This window comes from Lagenorhynchus albirostris, chromosome 20, assembly GCF_949774975.1.
Source record: "Lagenorhynchus albirostris chromosome 20, mLagAlb1.1, whole genome shotgun sequence".
NCBI classification, from domain to species: Eukaryota; Metazoa; Chordata; class Mammalia; order Artiodactyla; family Delphinidae; genus Lagenorhynchus; species Lagenorhynchus albirostris.
Genome location: NC_083114.1, coordinates 18525024 through 18539548, shown reverse-complemented (window position 1 = coordinate 18539548; position 14525 = coordinate 18525024). Strand labels below are relative to the sequence as shown.

Below are 14525 nucleotides of genomic sequence, written 5' to 3'. Positions count from 1 at the left end.
TGGGATACAAAAACCAACAACAAAAACATAAACAAAAGATAAACCAACCAGACAAAACAAACACATAAATACAGAGAACAGAGTAGTGGTTATCAGAGGGGAAGAGGCAGGGGTGGGGGGAGGATGAAATGGTTAAAGAGGACCAACTGTACGGTGATGGCTGGTGAGACACTGCAGTGTATACAGAAATAAACATATAATGTTGTACCTGTGAAACTGACACAATGTTATAAACCAATGTTAGCTCAATAGAAAATAAGTTTTAAAAATAATAAAGAGGGGTAATAAAATACTAGAGCAAGAGAGGAAGGCTGTGAAATCTGTCTTTAGACGTCTTTCCAAAAAAAAGCGTTTTGACAATTTTAAGTGTTTTTGCCAAGAGTACAGAACAGCTCCTAACTGAGGTGCAACAAATCCTTAGCCCAGAAGTCAAGCTGGTACCTGTGATGGGTGACGGGATTTGGGGAGAAACTGTGTTTCCCTCTAGACTAAGTCAGACCCCAGTGCTTGGGGAAGGAGAATCTCAGGGGAGTTTGAGACGTTAGGACCCTCTCAGCTCTTGAGTCAGCTGGGTTGACAATTCCCCAGGACAACCATGGGCTGGAAGAGGTTTGTGTCACTACCTGGCATTTGTCTAAACCCTAAGGGTTTAGGCATTCCCAAAGCCGTTCTAAGATGCTTGTTCTGGGTCCCCAGGATGGCAGAAACCTAGCAGGGAAGCCCACGTCTGGGCTTATAGCCCCCAGGCTGCCTTCAATGCCTCGATTGTCCACGTCTAGTTACCCACCTGGGCAGCAGCATCTCTACCTCCTTAGAGAGCGGAGGGCCAGTGGTCCAACTATGGAGAGAATCGGGGAGGGCTTGAGTGCCTCCCAAGTGGAGCAGAACGCCCCCTGATCACTTCATACAAGCTGGCTTTGGGGTCTGCTGACAATATAAAACCAAGAAGGTGCACTTCAAGGAGTGGTCACTGGGTGTCACCCCTGCTTCTTAGGCAAGAGCCCTCATGGGTGAGCTAACACGCAACCGTGCTGGAGAGAGACAATTCCTTCTCTGAGATTCAGTTTACAGGCCTGACATCTTCCGTGCCTTCTGTGAATCCCATGAGGTTCTTGCCCCTTTCTTCCCACTCCTCCCCGCCACATCCTGGCTGGCCTGGATTGGACGGTGCATGATGCAGTAGCTCCCTCGCTCCTCTCTCCTTAGTTCACTCTGCAGAACCCACACTGCATTCTGCAGCCAGGCACTGGAGCAGATACACGTGGTGCAGAAAGTTACACGGCAAGACTGGCTTTGCTTTCAATTCGTGACCACAGACCTTAAGCAGGTGCTCAGTCCTGGGGAGCCATTTGTCCACAGATGTCCAAGCTTCACACTCTTAGTCCGTTAGACAACAACTTCATACTTATCTGCAAGAGAAGATATGTCCCTCCTCCACTTTCACTTGTTTCACTCAAAAAAAAAAGTACTAATTTCCTCATTTTTTCATACCAAATCTCTAAACTTCCCATATTTGTACACATTTTCTCCTCTTTCATTTCTACTCTGAATCCCATCCCCACCATCACCCTCTCAAGGTCCCTGGCCCTTTGCCTTTCTCTACGTTCTTCTGAATCTCCCTCTATGCTGGAGAATTCCATGAGCAAACAATGGCGTTCTAGTACCTATCATCTTCAAAATCTCTGTACCCAGTGACTCTCCGATTACCAGTCCAAGTCTCTGTTCCCTTTCAGTGCTAAATTTCTCCCTTTGTCTCAACACCATCAGAAAAGCTGTCTCCACTGACTAGCTCCCATTCACTCTTCAACCTGCTCAAATCTGGCTGGTACCCACCCTGCTCCAGTGGGCAGATTTCTCAATGTCACCATGATCCCCTTGTCACCAAGTGCAACAGACGCAAGCATCTCCTTTTAACACTCTCCCCAGGACTGTGCACAGTGGACTGGACCCCTTTCTCCTCTCCTGGCTTCCACGACACTACCCTCTCCTGATTTCTCACATTTCCCGCCCTTTGTTTCCTTTGTCTTTTCTCCACTACCTGAATCTAAATATTAAAATTTCTTTGGTCTTGGTCCAAATTGTCTTCTCTTCTCCTTTTTATCCCATCTTCCTAGGTAATCACACCCGTTCCTGCTGATGTATATGTTGCTATTTTATGCTGATTCCCAAATTTGTATCTTTGGTCCTTCCTCCCTATTTGACATCTCCATTTGCATGTGTCACAGGTATTTAAGACTTAACCTGTCCGGAATGCAAATCTCAATTTACGCCTCTCCCAAAACACCTGTCCTCCTTCCTAGAGCCTTGTTCATTTCTATAACCAGCCCCACTGTCCACCACACTGCTCAAGCCCTAAACTTAGGAACCATCACTTTTTCCTTCACTTCCCATATCCATTCCATTAGCAACTTCTATTGATTTGATCTCAAATTCTATTTCAAATCTCCTCACTTCTTTTCATTGCTACCTACCGTCAAGCAGCCCACCATCATCCCTCCACTAAACTCATGCAAAACATTTCGAACAAATCTTCCCATTTCCACATTCTCCTGAATCTATTCTTCACACGGCAGCAACAGTGAAGGAAAGGTGCTGTATCTTATTCTGAGTATATATAAACATACATATGTAAAACTTTGAGGTATGCTTAAGATTTATACACCTTACTGTGTGGTAAACCTCAACTAAAAACAACAGAAACCTAAACAAGATGTCAATTCCCTAGTTAAAATCCTTCAGCAGCTTCACACTGCCCTTGGAATAACAAACCAACCCTGCGTGACTCGGGCTTCTTCTCCAACCTCATCTCCTAATGTACTTCTTTCTTGCTTGCTAGATCCCAGCTGCCCTGACTTTCATTTAGTTTCTCTAACAAGCTGAAAGCTTTCCTGCTGGCCTCAGGACCTTTGCTTATGCTGTTCCCTCAGCCCCAAATCCTTCCCCCCTTCTTTTCCTTCATGTCACATACCCAGGCTTTCCCAGACCACAATGTCTAAAATATATCAGCCCAGACGCAAGAGGGAAGAGATATGGGAACATATGTATATGTATAACTGATTCACTTTGTTATAAAGCAGAAACTAACACACCATTGTAAAGCAATTATACTCCAATAAAGATGTAAAAAAATAAAATAAAAATAAATAAAATATATCAGCCCATTTATTCTTTCTGCTCCTAAATTATTGTATTTTTATACTACTATTATAATTGGTTTTTCCATGGTTGGGACCAGCTTTTACATGACTGACACTTATTACATACATGCTATTATGCTAGGTGCTATATAGATAAACAACGTCATGGGTCTTATACTCAAAGAGCAAACAGACCCCTTTTCCCTTTATTTTTTAGTTTCCATAAGTCAAGGTAAGGGTGCTTAAATTAAGAAAAGAAATCCTCAGTTCATATCAGTGCAGCATCCCCTACCTTGGGGCTGGAGTGGGGGGAGCGATGGTAAGTCCACAGTGTGACATGTTGAATTGTGTCCAAAAATACAATAGGTAAGCTCAAAACAGGGCAGATGCACGCTTAAGAAAAAACGTTAAAAACCATAAGCAAGCATCACACACAAGAGAAAGTGCCTTTCCTTTATTTATTTATCTATTTTCACAAATTAAGTCAGAGGCTAAAAATGCAAGACCCAGAGACCAGGTGTGTCACACCGAGACCACCACTGCAGCAGGTTCTTCTCAGATACTTCATCTTCCAGCTCAGTCCTCCAACGGACCCAATTTTGTTTGACAAGTGTAATCATTTCAACAACAGGGCCATTCAGATTCACTTCATTTATTCCCAAGCTCTTCCGAGAGCATCTCTGCTTGACTGCCTCAAGGATCTCTCTGCTGGTGACGGTTCTTCTGTGGTTGTAGAGGGACAGTCTAACCGCTTCCAGGCTAACCCGTTCCAGCCACCAATCCTCCAGAGCTCCCAGTGCATCCAAGATCCAGGAGCACCCACTGAAGTCTGGGTGGGTCTGGGACAGAAACAGCATAAGGGTGAGACAGAGAAGTGGAGGCTCCCATAGTCAGGAACGTATGGTCCAACCCAGTACCCGAGTACCCATGGCTTCTGTGGATTCATGTGTCCGTGGAAACGTACGACCCACCCAAAGGGACAACAGTAGAGATGTGATGAAGGAAACTAGGCCACTGTACCTGTCAGCTCTCTCTGAGGAAGAGGGAGGGAAGGGAATTTGTAGGTATGTGAGAAAGATAACCTTTGGATAATACAAACTAACTCCGGTCACTTCAACTTTTGCGCCTTGGTTTTTCCTAATAGAAGCAGAGTTAACATCCGGCACCTTCTGAAGATGGAAAATATAGTTTTAACTTCCAGTATACTTTCACACTCTATATTCATATTAGTGAGCATTTAACACTTTCTAATTTCCCGCCTTACTTCCTTGTGCCAACAGGATCTCCAGCCAAGCTGGGAATACTTGCTCTTCCTCAGGTGTGTCACTATGTTTTCTGGTCCCCATGCCACTGTGTATCTGTCACCTCTACCTCCCATGCCTGCACCCAGCTCCACCTTTCAAATCCCATCCATCCTTTAAGGCTCTTCCCCAAGTGCCACCTCTGGCTTATCTGCATTCCACACAATCCCCCCACTGAGGACCAGAGCACTTTTTGTTCTCAGAGCCTGTGTCACACACTGCCTATGTCATTAGTGTCCTCGTCTGAAGTTAGAGAGGCAGCAGAAACAGTCCAAAGAACGCTGCCCTGAGAATCACCCCTCTTGGGCTCTAATCCTAACTGGCATGAGACATCATGTTAGCAAGTCATAGACTCACACTGGGCCTCAGTTTCTTGAAAGGAAAGGTTTGAGGTGGGATTCTAAACATTCCTCGTGGTTTTCATAATTTACAGGTATTTGCTCAATGCGCCCCCAACACACACACACACACACACACACACACACACACACACACACACACACACACACACACACACACACACACAGCAGGACCATGAGCCCCTCTACAACAGAGCCCTCATCGTTTTCATCTGAGCTCCCGCAGCAGGTCTGGCTGGCACTTAGGCACTCAATACGTTTATCCAACCGACCTCTGGTTTTATCCTCGCAGCGCCCTGAAAGGCTGACCCAAGGTCACGGACCTGACCCTTTGGAGGCTTGAAGAAGAAGGGCTGCCTGCTAGACCCACAAGGTTAAGGACAGGCCAAGGAAAAACTAATGCTCAGAAGAATTCTTAGTTCAAGTACTCCCACCGAAGGTCTTTCCAGCCAAATGCAGGATCTCCTGCAGGAGCTCACAACGGGGGGCTGATTTTGCCCTCCGGGGGACACTGGGCATTATTTGTGGACACTTTTGGTGGTCACACTGGGAGGGAGAGCGCTACTGGTATTTAGTGGGCAGAGGCCAGGGACTCTGCTCAACACCCCACAATGCACAGGACAGCGTCCCACGCAAAGAACTACCCAGAGCCCGTTGTCAACAGTGCTTGTGGTTGAGAACCCTGTTCTGAATCACACACCTTCTCTCCTTCTCCTGTCATTCCTTAATCCCATTTTCCCTTCTTCTCCCAGAATAAACAACAGATTCCAAATGATACTACTGGAATACAGGGGGCTTCGGTACAATTACAGACATGAGCACTCAGCCTTGCTTCCTGGGCACGAAGAAATAAAATCCCATTAACACATGCACACTATTGTATATAAAATAGATAATCAACACGGACCTGCTGTAGAGCACAGGGAACTCTACTCAACACTCTGAAAAAGAATAGATACATGTATATGTATAACTGAATCACTTTGCTGTACACCTGATACTAACACAACACTGTAAATCAACTATACTCCAAAATAAAATAAAAATTAAAAAAAAAAAGAAGTAATATCCCAAATCAAGCCTTAACACATCTTTCAGAGAATCTCCTTCCTGTCTTCCCCATAGCTTCTCTTGAAGGGGAAGACTTTCCTGATTTTGTTTTCTACAGTTTGTATGCCATGGGGTGAGGTGTTGGGTGGGCAGGAAAAAGGAATGAGTGTCTACCTACTGAAAGAAATTTCTAAGTATAATATAGAGGACTATTTGATGAAAACCTGCTATTTGCAACTCTTCAAAGCGACAGAACAGACGAGGTGGTGAATCCCCTCTCTGCAGGAAAAGGGGAGGGCAATTAAGAATCACTTAACAGATTAGCTGTCAACAGATACAAGAAAGGGAGACACCAAGGGCTCAGGTGTTCAGAGTTGCTGCCAACAGAGAGAAAGGCAAGTAGGAGAAGATAGCAGCCATTCACAGATCCAGTTTATAGCAGCTGTTTTGCAACCAACTTTTCAGGAACTCAACGTGTGAGGAAGGACTCCTGCACCAGAAGTTGAAGTCAAGGTCACACCCAGGGCCACTAACATGATACCTGTCTTGGCCATTCTCAGTTTGCATAAAGAGAGTCCCAACTCACTTGCTTTAGGATTTTCCCCATGTAACTAAAATATGCCTCCTTCTTCTTCCTCCTCTTCTTCCCAGAGGTGGAGCTGGCCCACCCATCCTTCTCTTTGGCTGGGATATAAATTGTGGGCTTCTTCTTAGGGAACCGTAGGCCATGTAAGCAAATGAAGTGCATGTGGAAGACTTGTCTTTACACTTCTAGCTCAGAGCACTGGCCGTAGGCAAGGGCAGCGCTGAAGAAGTTTTATAGGGAGTGCTGGAAGACACTCTTTCCTAATAAAATCAGTCTTTAGTGACTGCACTTGCAAGAGATGAAGGCTCTCAGAGTCCTCAAGAGATATTAGACATAGGGTCTAAAGCCAGCTTGTGTTACCCTCCCGAAGGAGCATGAGGTGGGAAACGCATGTGTTCTTTGGCTCTTATCCCAGGTGAAAGGGAGCATCCGTTTGATGTTAACAGCCATCCGTTTACCAGGTAATGCTCATTTCAGAAGTTATTCTTTGTATGTGCCTAACTCCAGGTGTTCTTATGACAATGGTTCTTAGCCATGAAAATTTCAATTCAAAGGACCAGAAGTGGGATCCTGGAAGCTGTATATTTCGAAAGCATCCCAGGTGAATCTAATGACCAGCCAGATTTGGGATTCATGGGTCTATAAGACCTTCCTAAAGCAACGACACCAGATTCGTGGCTGGGGTTGGAGAAGCTCCTCAGAGATGTGGTGCTCAGGCCCCATGTACTTCTATCTGCCTTGGGAGAGAAATGTCTCCTTTGAAAGGCAAGTGTGTGCCTGGTTATTCAAATGCAATTAGGAACTCAGGAGACAAAGCTTGGATGGGAAAGCCAGCAAGTCACTGTACCTTCAAGACTGAAGGTTGAGAAACTGTAGATAGAGAGGCCATGAACTCCCTGCAATTAGTATATCAGCTCAGCTACAAGGACGTGACCAGCCTGACACGAACCAACAGATAAGAGGACACCAGAGAACCAGGGTTCAAAAGATAAAAAGGACCAGAATGGAACACTCTTTCCTCTCCCACCTGGTTATGAGCCGTATCGAAGTCCCAGTGGAGGGACTGGTGAATAAGGAAGTACTATCAGCTTACATTTATTGAGCCCTAACTATGTCCTGGACCCCATGCTAGGTGCTTAACATACTTTATCTCACTTAATTATCATAGCAATATTACCAGGTAAGATGTATGTACTTGAACTTTACAGAAGAGGAAACAGTCTCAGAGGGCTGACGTGACTTGCCTGATGTCACATCAGTGCATAAGTGTCAGAATCAGCCCCTGAGCCTTTGCTTCTAACCCCACACTCTACCACCTTCCAGACCTGAACACCAGAGCCCCATGACCCTTATAATTACCCATGTGTGCTCTGTGCAGTCGCTATGTGTATCATTCATTGATGGAGAACTTGGAATGTAACTTATCCATAGTGTAGGCTCAATTCTTCTGAATTAATCATTTGATCACCACCACGGAAGCTAAACTGAACCCTTCTGTGAAAGGAAAAAGTGATTCCCTCTTACCTGGTTGTCAAAGCCACATCCCACCCACCACTCCAACTCCTCCGCCCATTTCACCAGCTTCCTCTCATTATTTCTCTGTTTAAAACATAATCTATGCCTAGAGCATATATTGCATGATGAAGTGAATTGGACGTTTTAATGCAAAGAAGTAAATGAAAACGGGCAGGTATCATCAAGGCATCGTGGGATGGCGCTGTTCACTGGAACCGGGCAGTGGGAAGGGTCGGGCCAGGAGGGAACTGAATCAGTGCCATAATGTCAAGATGCTGGAGAGCATTTGGGGGAAGCGTGAGAAGAACAGATGTGGTGTTGCCATGGGAATGTAGCACAGAAGGCCTAGCCAGATGGCATTGTCTCGATGCAAAATATTCGGCGACTTTTGATCCCCTGCTAAGTGTAAGGTCCACGGTTATGCATGGAAATGGTGATAAATTACCAATAGGAATCACAAGACTCAGAGGAAAACGTGATCAGAAGACGCACCAACATCTATTAGAAATCTCAGTCTGCTGAAAAGGACATGAAATCAATGATTACCTGCTAATAATTTCCCTATCGTGAAGACAAAAGAAGAAATTACGCTAATAGGCATGCTAGCTCATATTCATTGAGTGCTTGCTACCTGCCTTGACTGATACGAAGCACCTTATAGACGTCATCTCATTTCATGGTTTTAACACTCAGAGATGGGTTTTATCATCTCTTTAACAAAGATGAGGAAACCGAGGCTTATCAAGATGACGTAAGATGTTCAAGGTCACACAGGTAGTAAGTTGCAGAACTAGGAATTGAGCTGCAATATGTCTGACATCAAAATTCCCATCAATATTTCTCTAAATTAGGCCCCCTGCCCACTGGCAGCAGAATCCCTTGGGCTGCTCATTAAAATGAAGACCCCCCCAACCCCTAATCTACACCACCGGTACAGGTATCTAAAGTTTGGGTACCACTGTACTACCTCCGCCTCTTGAGTATGGGAAAAATGCTACTCTGAACTGAAGGGCTATTCTGTACAGAAGGGCTAAATAGATAGCAGTCAGACGCAGAACTTAACGTTGAGAAGGCAGAGCTCAAAGAGATCAGAGAAAATAGTGTTAGGGTTCTGTGGATAGAAACTCTAAAAGGCAGGTCAGCTCAAGAAAAACAGGAGGCCCTCCCTTAACTGGCTATGACCCCAGCTCCTCTCCTTGGTTACAATTCACTTCAGTCTGGTCCTCTCTTGGTGGAACAGAAGATGCAAAGGGCAAACCAGGTTCATACACATTATGAGTAACAGGAGCAGAGGATGGGAGTGTTGGGAGCTGGCTGACGTACAGGGCACGGAGTGAGTTTGAGCAGTGATTCAGGAGTAAGACGGAGCGAAAGGGTGTTGAGCCCGCTTTTGTGTGGCGACATCGGCATGGCATGGAGGAGGCCTAATGAGTCAAATGCCTGGTAGATCCAGGCACTGTATTCAATAGCATATGGCGGAGGGGATTCAGGCATTGGGTGGGATACTTGATCACATGGCCTCTGAGGTCTCCTGGGTTTTGTGCATTCTACTTTTAAATCATTAAAAATTTTCCCTGTATCATTTCTTTAGAGTTCAGGTTGTCAGAATTTGGATAGAAGTACTGCTCATCGTATTCTACCTCTAGGTAGTCTGAAGAATGAATCCAGTTGACTGGATAAAGTCAGAGGGTCACTGTGCACTTTAACATCATCTTATTTCATGATCTTAACTCTAGGAGATGAATACAGCTGCAGCTCACCAGTTGAGAAGCTTCTCATGAATGGCAGGAGGAGATGGGGTCTGGGAGGCAGATGAGAAGATGTCACCTTGAGTATGATGTCACACTCTTCCTGCAATGTCAGTTCTCTGGATACTAATCAAATATTAATGGTGGATGTTATCTGTACTAACTACTTGCTATTCTGTCAGGTGGAGGGAAGAAAGCAATTGGACTTTTCCTGACCCCAGCAATATTTTCTCTAGCCTCTACTCCAAGCTTTTAGAAGAGAACAAGGGGAATGGGGAAAAGGAGGACATCAGCCTCCCACTTAGAAATGGGGTAGGGAGGTCCTGGGGTTACCCAGGGGAGATCTAGGGTGCTGCTCTCCCTTTTCTTTACTACACACACACACACACACACACACACACACACACACACACACACTGTCTTACAAGTGAGTATTCATGTTGGATAGTGGAAGCAATCCACTACCCAAATCGGAAGTTGTAAGGTCTGGTCTCAGCTCTACCAAGCTAGTCAAAGTCAGAAGCTCTTCCTGGGGCTCACCTTCCCCATCTGTAAAGGGGTACATATGTTTGATTACATGGCCATTAGGATTCCTTAGAATCCTGCTACTCAAGGTCTGGTCTACAGTCCGGCTGCAACAGCATCTCTAGGGGATCCTGCTAAAATGCAGATTGCAATTCAGTGAGTTAAGATCTACTCAGGTGGGACCTGAGACTGCATTTCTAACAAGATCCCAAGTGATTCTTATACACCTTAAAATTTGAGACATCCTGCCTTAAGATGCAAGATTCAATCCATGAACTGATTGTGGATGTGTTTTCCCTCTCATGGGATCCTATCACACGCCCAAATTTTCTAGCTCTAGGACCCCTTCCAATGGCCAGAATAGCTTGAGTTATTGATTTTCTGGCATAGGGCACAGAGAAATGCCACATGCTCCCTGAAATATAACCCTACATCTACACATCCCCATTTACAAATAAATTAACTCACTAATTAATTCATCTACTCGATTCAAGAAATATCTAAGGGGCATCAGGCACAGACTGAGGGCTGGAGATAAAAGGATGAGTAGGGCATGGCCTCTGTCCTAGCGAGTCGAGGGACTTGCCTGGACAGCCAACTCCAACTCAGTGCGATAAGCACTCTTCCTCTACCATCTGACCCTGTCTTTCCTGAGGCCTTAAACAATGTGGTTCCAGTGCCAGCTCCGGGGGACGTGCTCTTGGGACGGCCCTTTTCTGGTGACTCACGGGATACTGACAGTGATGGCTTGCTGAAGTTCTTCTCCATTCCCCAATGATTAGGACCTGTGGTGTGATCCCCCTCTTAGCTCAGGGGTTCTTTTATTTTAATGTATTTTTTCGCTGCACCTCGCAGCTTGCGGGATCTTAATTCCCAGACCAGGGATCAAATCTGGGCCACAGCAGTGAAAGCACCAAGTCCTTACCACTGGTCCACCAGGGAATTCCCAGGGGTTCTTTTTTTTTTTTTTAACATCTTTATTGGAGTATAGTTGCTTTACAATGGTGTGTTAGTTTCCGCCCAGGGGTTCTTAACTTGGGATCCACAGACAGGTTATTCTGGGCCTGGATCAGGGGAGTCCACGTGCAAACTGTTTTGCATGTGTGCTTAAGACATTTGTCCTGGGAGAGAAAGTTCCCGTGTTTTCATCAAGGGAAAATGAAACCTAAGAATTGGAAACCAGTGTCTTGTTACTATCCACCTGCTGCCCTGAGACCCTGGCAGTTGCAGCCCCTTTCCTTCTCTTCTTCCTCCTCAGCTGCTATCTCCCAACTTCCTCTGAGCTTAGGTTGATTATGTTAAAAGTAGCTCTGTCGGGCTTCCCTGGTGGCGCAGTGGTTGAGAGTCCGCCTGCCTATACAGGGGACGCGGGTTCCTGCCCCGGTCCGGGAAGATCCCACGTGCCGCGGAGCGGCTGGGCCCGTGAGCCATGGCCGCTGGGCCTGCGCATCCGGAGCCTGTGCTCCGCAACGGGAGAGGCCACAGCAGTGAGAGGCCCGCGTACCGCAAAAAAAAAAAAAAAGTAGCTCTGTCTGTAGTATCAGCCATTTCAAAGAGCTAAGGGAAGATCCTTGTCCCCAACTCAGCATCGTCACAGGTAAGCACAGCTGAACCACAGGCACAGCGGGCAAGAAATTCCTAGAACCCGGAACCAGGTCTTGAGCAGTTGGTCCACCGTCCCTCTGTCTTTAATAGCTAGAGGTGAGAAGATGAGCTTCTTAAGTCACTTTCTGTGCTTTCAGGCTACTTTATGACAGTGACCTCTGCTATGAAAATTCCCTTTCCTTTGTGCTGTGAGATGTCTAAAGAGTGAAAGGCAGGGCTGAAGGAGTTGGGGGGTGGGTGGGGGGAGGGGTCCACAGGTGGGTAAGTCATCAGTGACACCAGGGAGACAACTGTTGGGTCTGTTTTTACTCTAAAAAATGTAGGCCTCAGAAACCATAGAGAACATATACGCTGTCTTTGATGTATCATTCTTAGTTCAAATCCAACCTTAGGCATGAAAGAGGAGGATGTATGTTTTGGATAATATCTAAGGCAGAGGGTTCTATATCATTTCCATATGGTTGTGAGTGCATTATGAAGTTATTTTGCAACATAAATTCGCCTTTCTACTTCTGCTCTAGAATAATTGGGGCTCATACAATAAATTTATAAAATGCCCTTTGAATATGCTTTGTGACTATGTCCTTCCTGGCCTTCCTGCTTCTGTCTTGTGGGATTTAGGCTGAGCCATCTTCCCAGATACAACGCACCTGGTAAAGAGAGGGAGGATGGGGCAGCCCAGAAACATTCTGGGAAAGTAGAAGGATGGGAGCAAATATTTGCTGTGGAAAATTCAGAGTTGATTTTTTAGGGAGAACCCAGCACAGATCCTCTGCAGCTGGTGTCAACAGCAGACGGGTTTTTCGGACAACAGCTTTTGTTCAGTGTGAACATGTAGCATGCAGGCCTGGCCCCAAGAGAGAAGTGAACACAGCCCTGAGACCTGCCTGCAGGGGCAGGAGATGAGAATGAGATAAACGCTGCACAATGAACGGCTTTTAATGCAGAAAATCTACCAACAAGGGTGGATTTACAAACTCACATTACATAACCCATAGAGTCACAGATCATTCCCTATTCCTTCATCAAGCAAGCGTCTATTAAGAGTTTCACACGCTAAGCCCTGTGCTACTAGGGGCCAGAGCTACATCCAAGAACAGGACAGACACAGCTTCCAGTGCTCATGGCCCTGACACTCTAATGTGATAGATGGACAATAGGTTTGTTAAAGTGCATTCAGCCTGTAATGAGGATGACACTTCCAGGGTGCTGTGGGGGCACAGAGCAGGGACTTAGCCAACTCTGACTTAGGAGATCATGGAAGCCTTCCTGGAGGAAGTGATGTTGAGGCTGAGAGCAGAGGGATGAGCAGAAATTAGCTAGGCCACAGGGATGAGAGGCAGGACAAGAGGGAAGAGAATTTCAGGCATGGAACAGGTTGTACTCTCTCTGGGGCATATTTGACAACTAAGGTAAACATGAAATTCTTTCATCTAAATTATAAAAACATATTTTAAATAGAAATTGTTGAAATTATGTTTGGTTTTAGAATTATTTTTGGTTTTAGTGTTTATAATCTCCTAGCATATGTATGACAACCAGAGTGAATAGATAGTCTGTACCAGAGCTTTCAAGGTGTGTGCTGGTTTTCCAGTTCTGGAATGTCTGCAAACTTCCGATGTGACTTTCATTTCTAAGTGTTACATTATTGCTTTCTCTCTTTTTTTTTTCCTTTTAAGTATAGTAGATTTGTAATGTCGTATTAGTTTCAGGTGTACAGCAAAGTGATTCAGATATGTGTGTGTGTGTGTGTGTGTGTGTGTATTCTTTTTCAGATTTTCTTCCAAAATAGGAAAAAATTATTACAATGTGATTCTTAAAAATAAACCTTTTAAAATTTTAGAACAGTTTTAGATTATTTGATTTTTAACTTTATAGTTTGAAATAATTTCAAACTTATAGAAAAGTTGCAAGAAGACTGGAAAGAAAAGGCTTCCATATATTCTTTATACACCAATAGTTAATATTTTCCTACAGCCCCACTGGACAGATTTGGGTTCAGCAAAAGAGCCTCATTGGTCTCAATGCCTGATTTTAAATTGATTAACTACCCTTTGCATATGTTGTGTATATGTTTTACACATTGGGCTCCTGTACAAGACACTGATTAACACAGGAGTCTCCTTGCTTTGCCCATGTGAAAACCACAACTGCATCCCACCATAGATCCTACCCACTGTACAACTGCTTCTGCCCTAACAACCCAGGGGATATACCTACCTCCATCTTCCAATAATCGTTTCCAATGAGTGTGGTCCCTGGTTGCTCTAAAGTGCACAGAATTTGAGATTTCTTCCTTTTCTTTTTGAAACTCAGTTTTATTGTATACTAAAACATACCAATGCAAACATTTTAGGAATGTACCATACTCTACGCAATCACCCACTTAGCCACTGACCCACCCACACAAATGACCCAAGCAAAGGATGGTCCTACCTTGGAAAGTATCTAAACCAGAGTTCTTATTCCACAAACAAGGACACTGAGATTCAGAGAGGTGTCTTCTGAAGAACGAGAGCTGCTAATGGTAGTCAGACTGCAACTCATCTCTGCCTGTGACAGAGACTGGGGTGGCTTTCTCATGGCGGACGTGCTCATGCAGGAGGTGATCAAGCTGTCTTACCCTCTCTCTTGGCCAGGGTGGGTTGTTGGAAGCTGAAGCAAACGTGAGCAAGGTCCTTAGGTCTGGCTTAACGCAT

At 45.1% G+C, this 14525-nt stretch overlaps 1 protein-coding gene across 1 annotated transcript; it reads right to left on the bottom strand.

Moving 5' to 3' along the window:
- Nucleotides 1-3628: 3628 nt before the first annotated feature.
- LOC132511064 (histone H2A.N) lies at nucleotides 3629-6595 on the bottom strand. The gene is made up of 2 exons (XM_060133827.1): nucleotides 6434-6595; nucleotides 3629-3976 (listed from the first exon to the last, which is right to left on the bottom strand). Exons 1-2 carry the CDS (start codon nucleotides 6593-6595, stop codon nucleotides 3629-3631), a joined length of 510 nt encoding a protein of 169 aa, XP_059989810.1.
- Between the last annotated feature and the right edge of the window lie 7930 nt (nucleotides 6596-14525).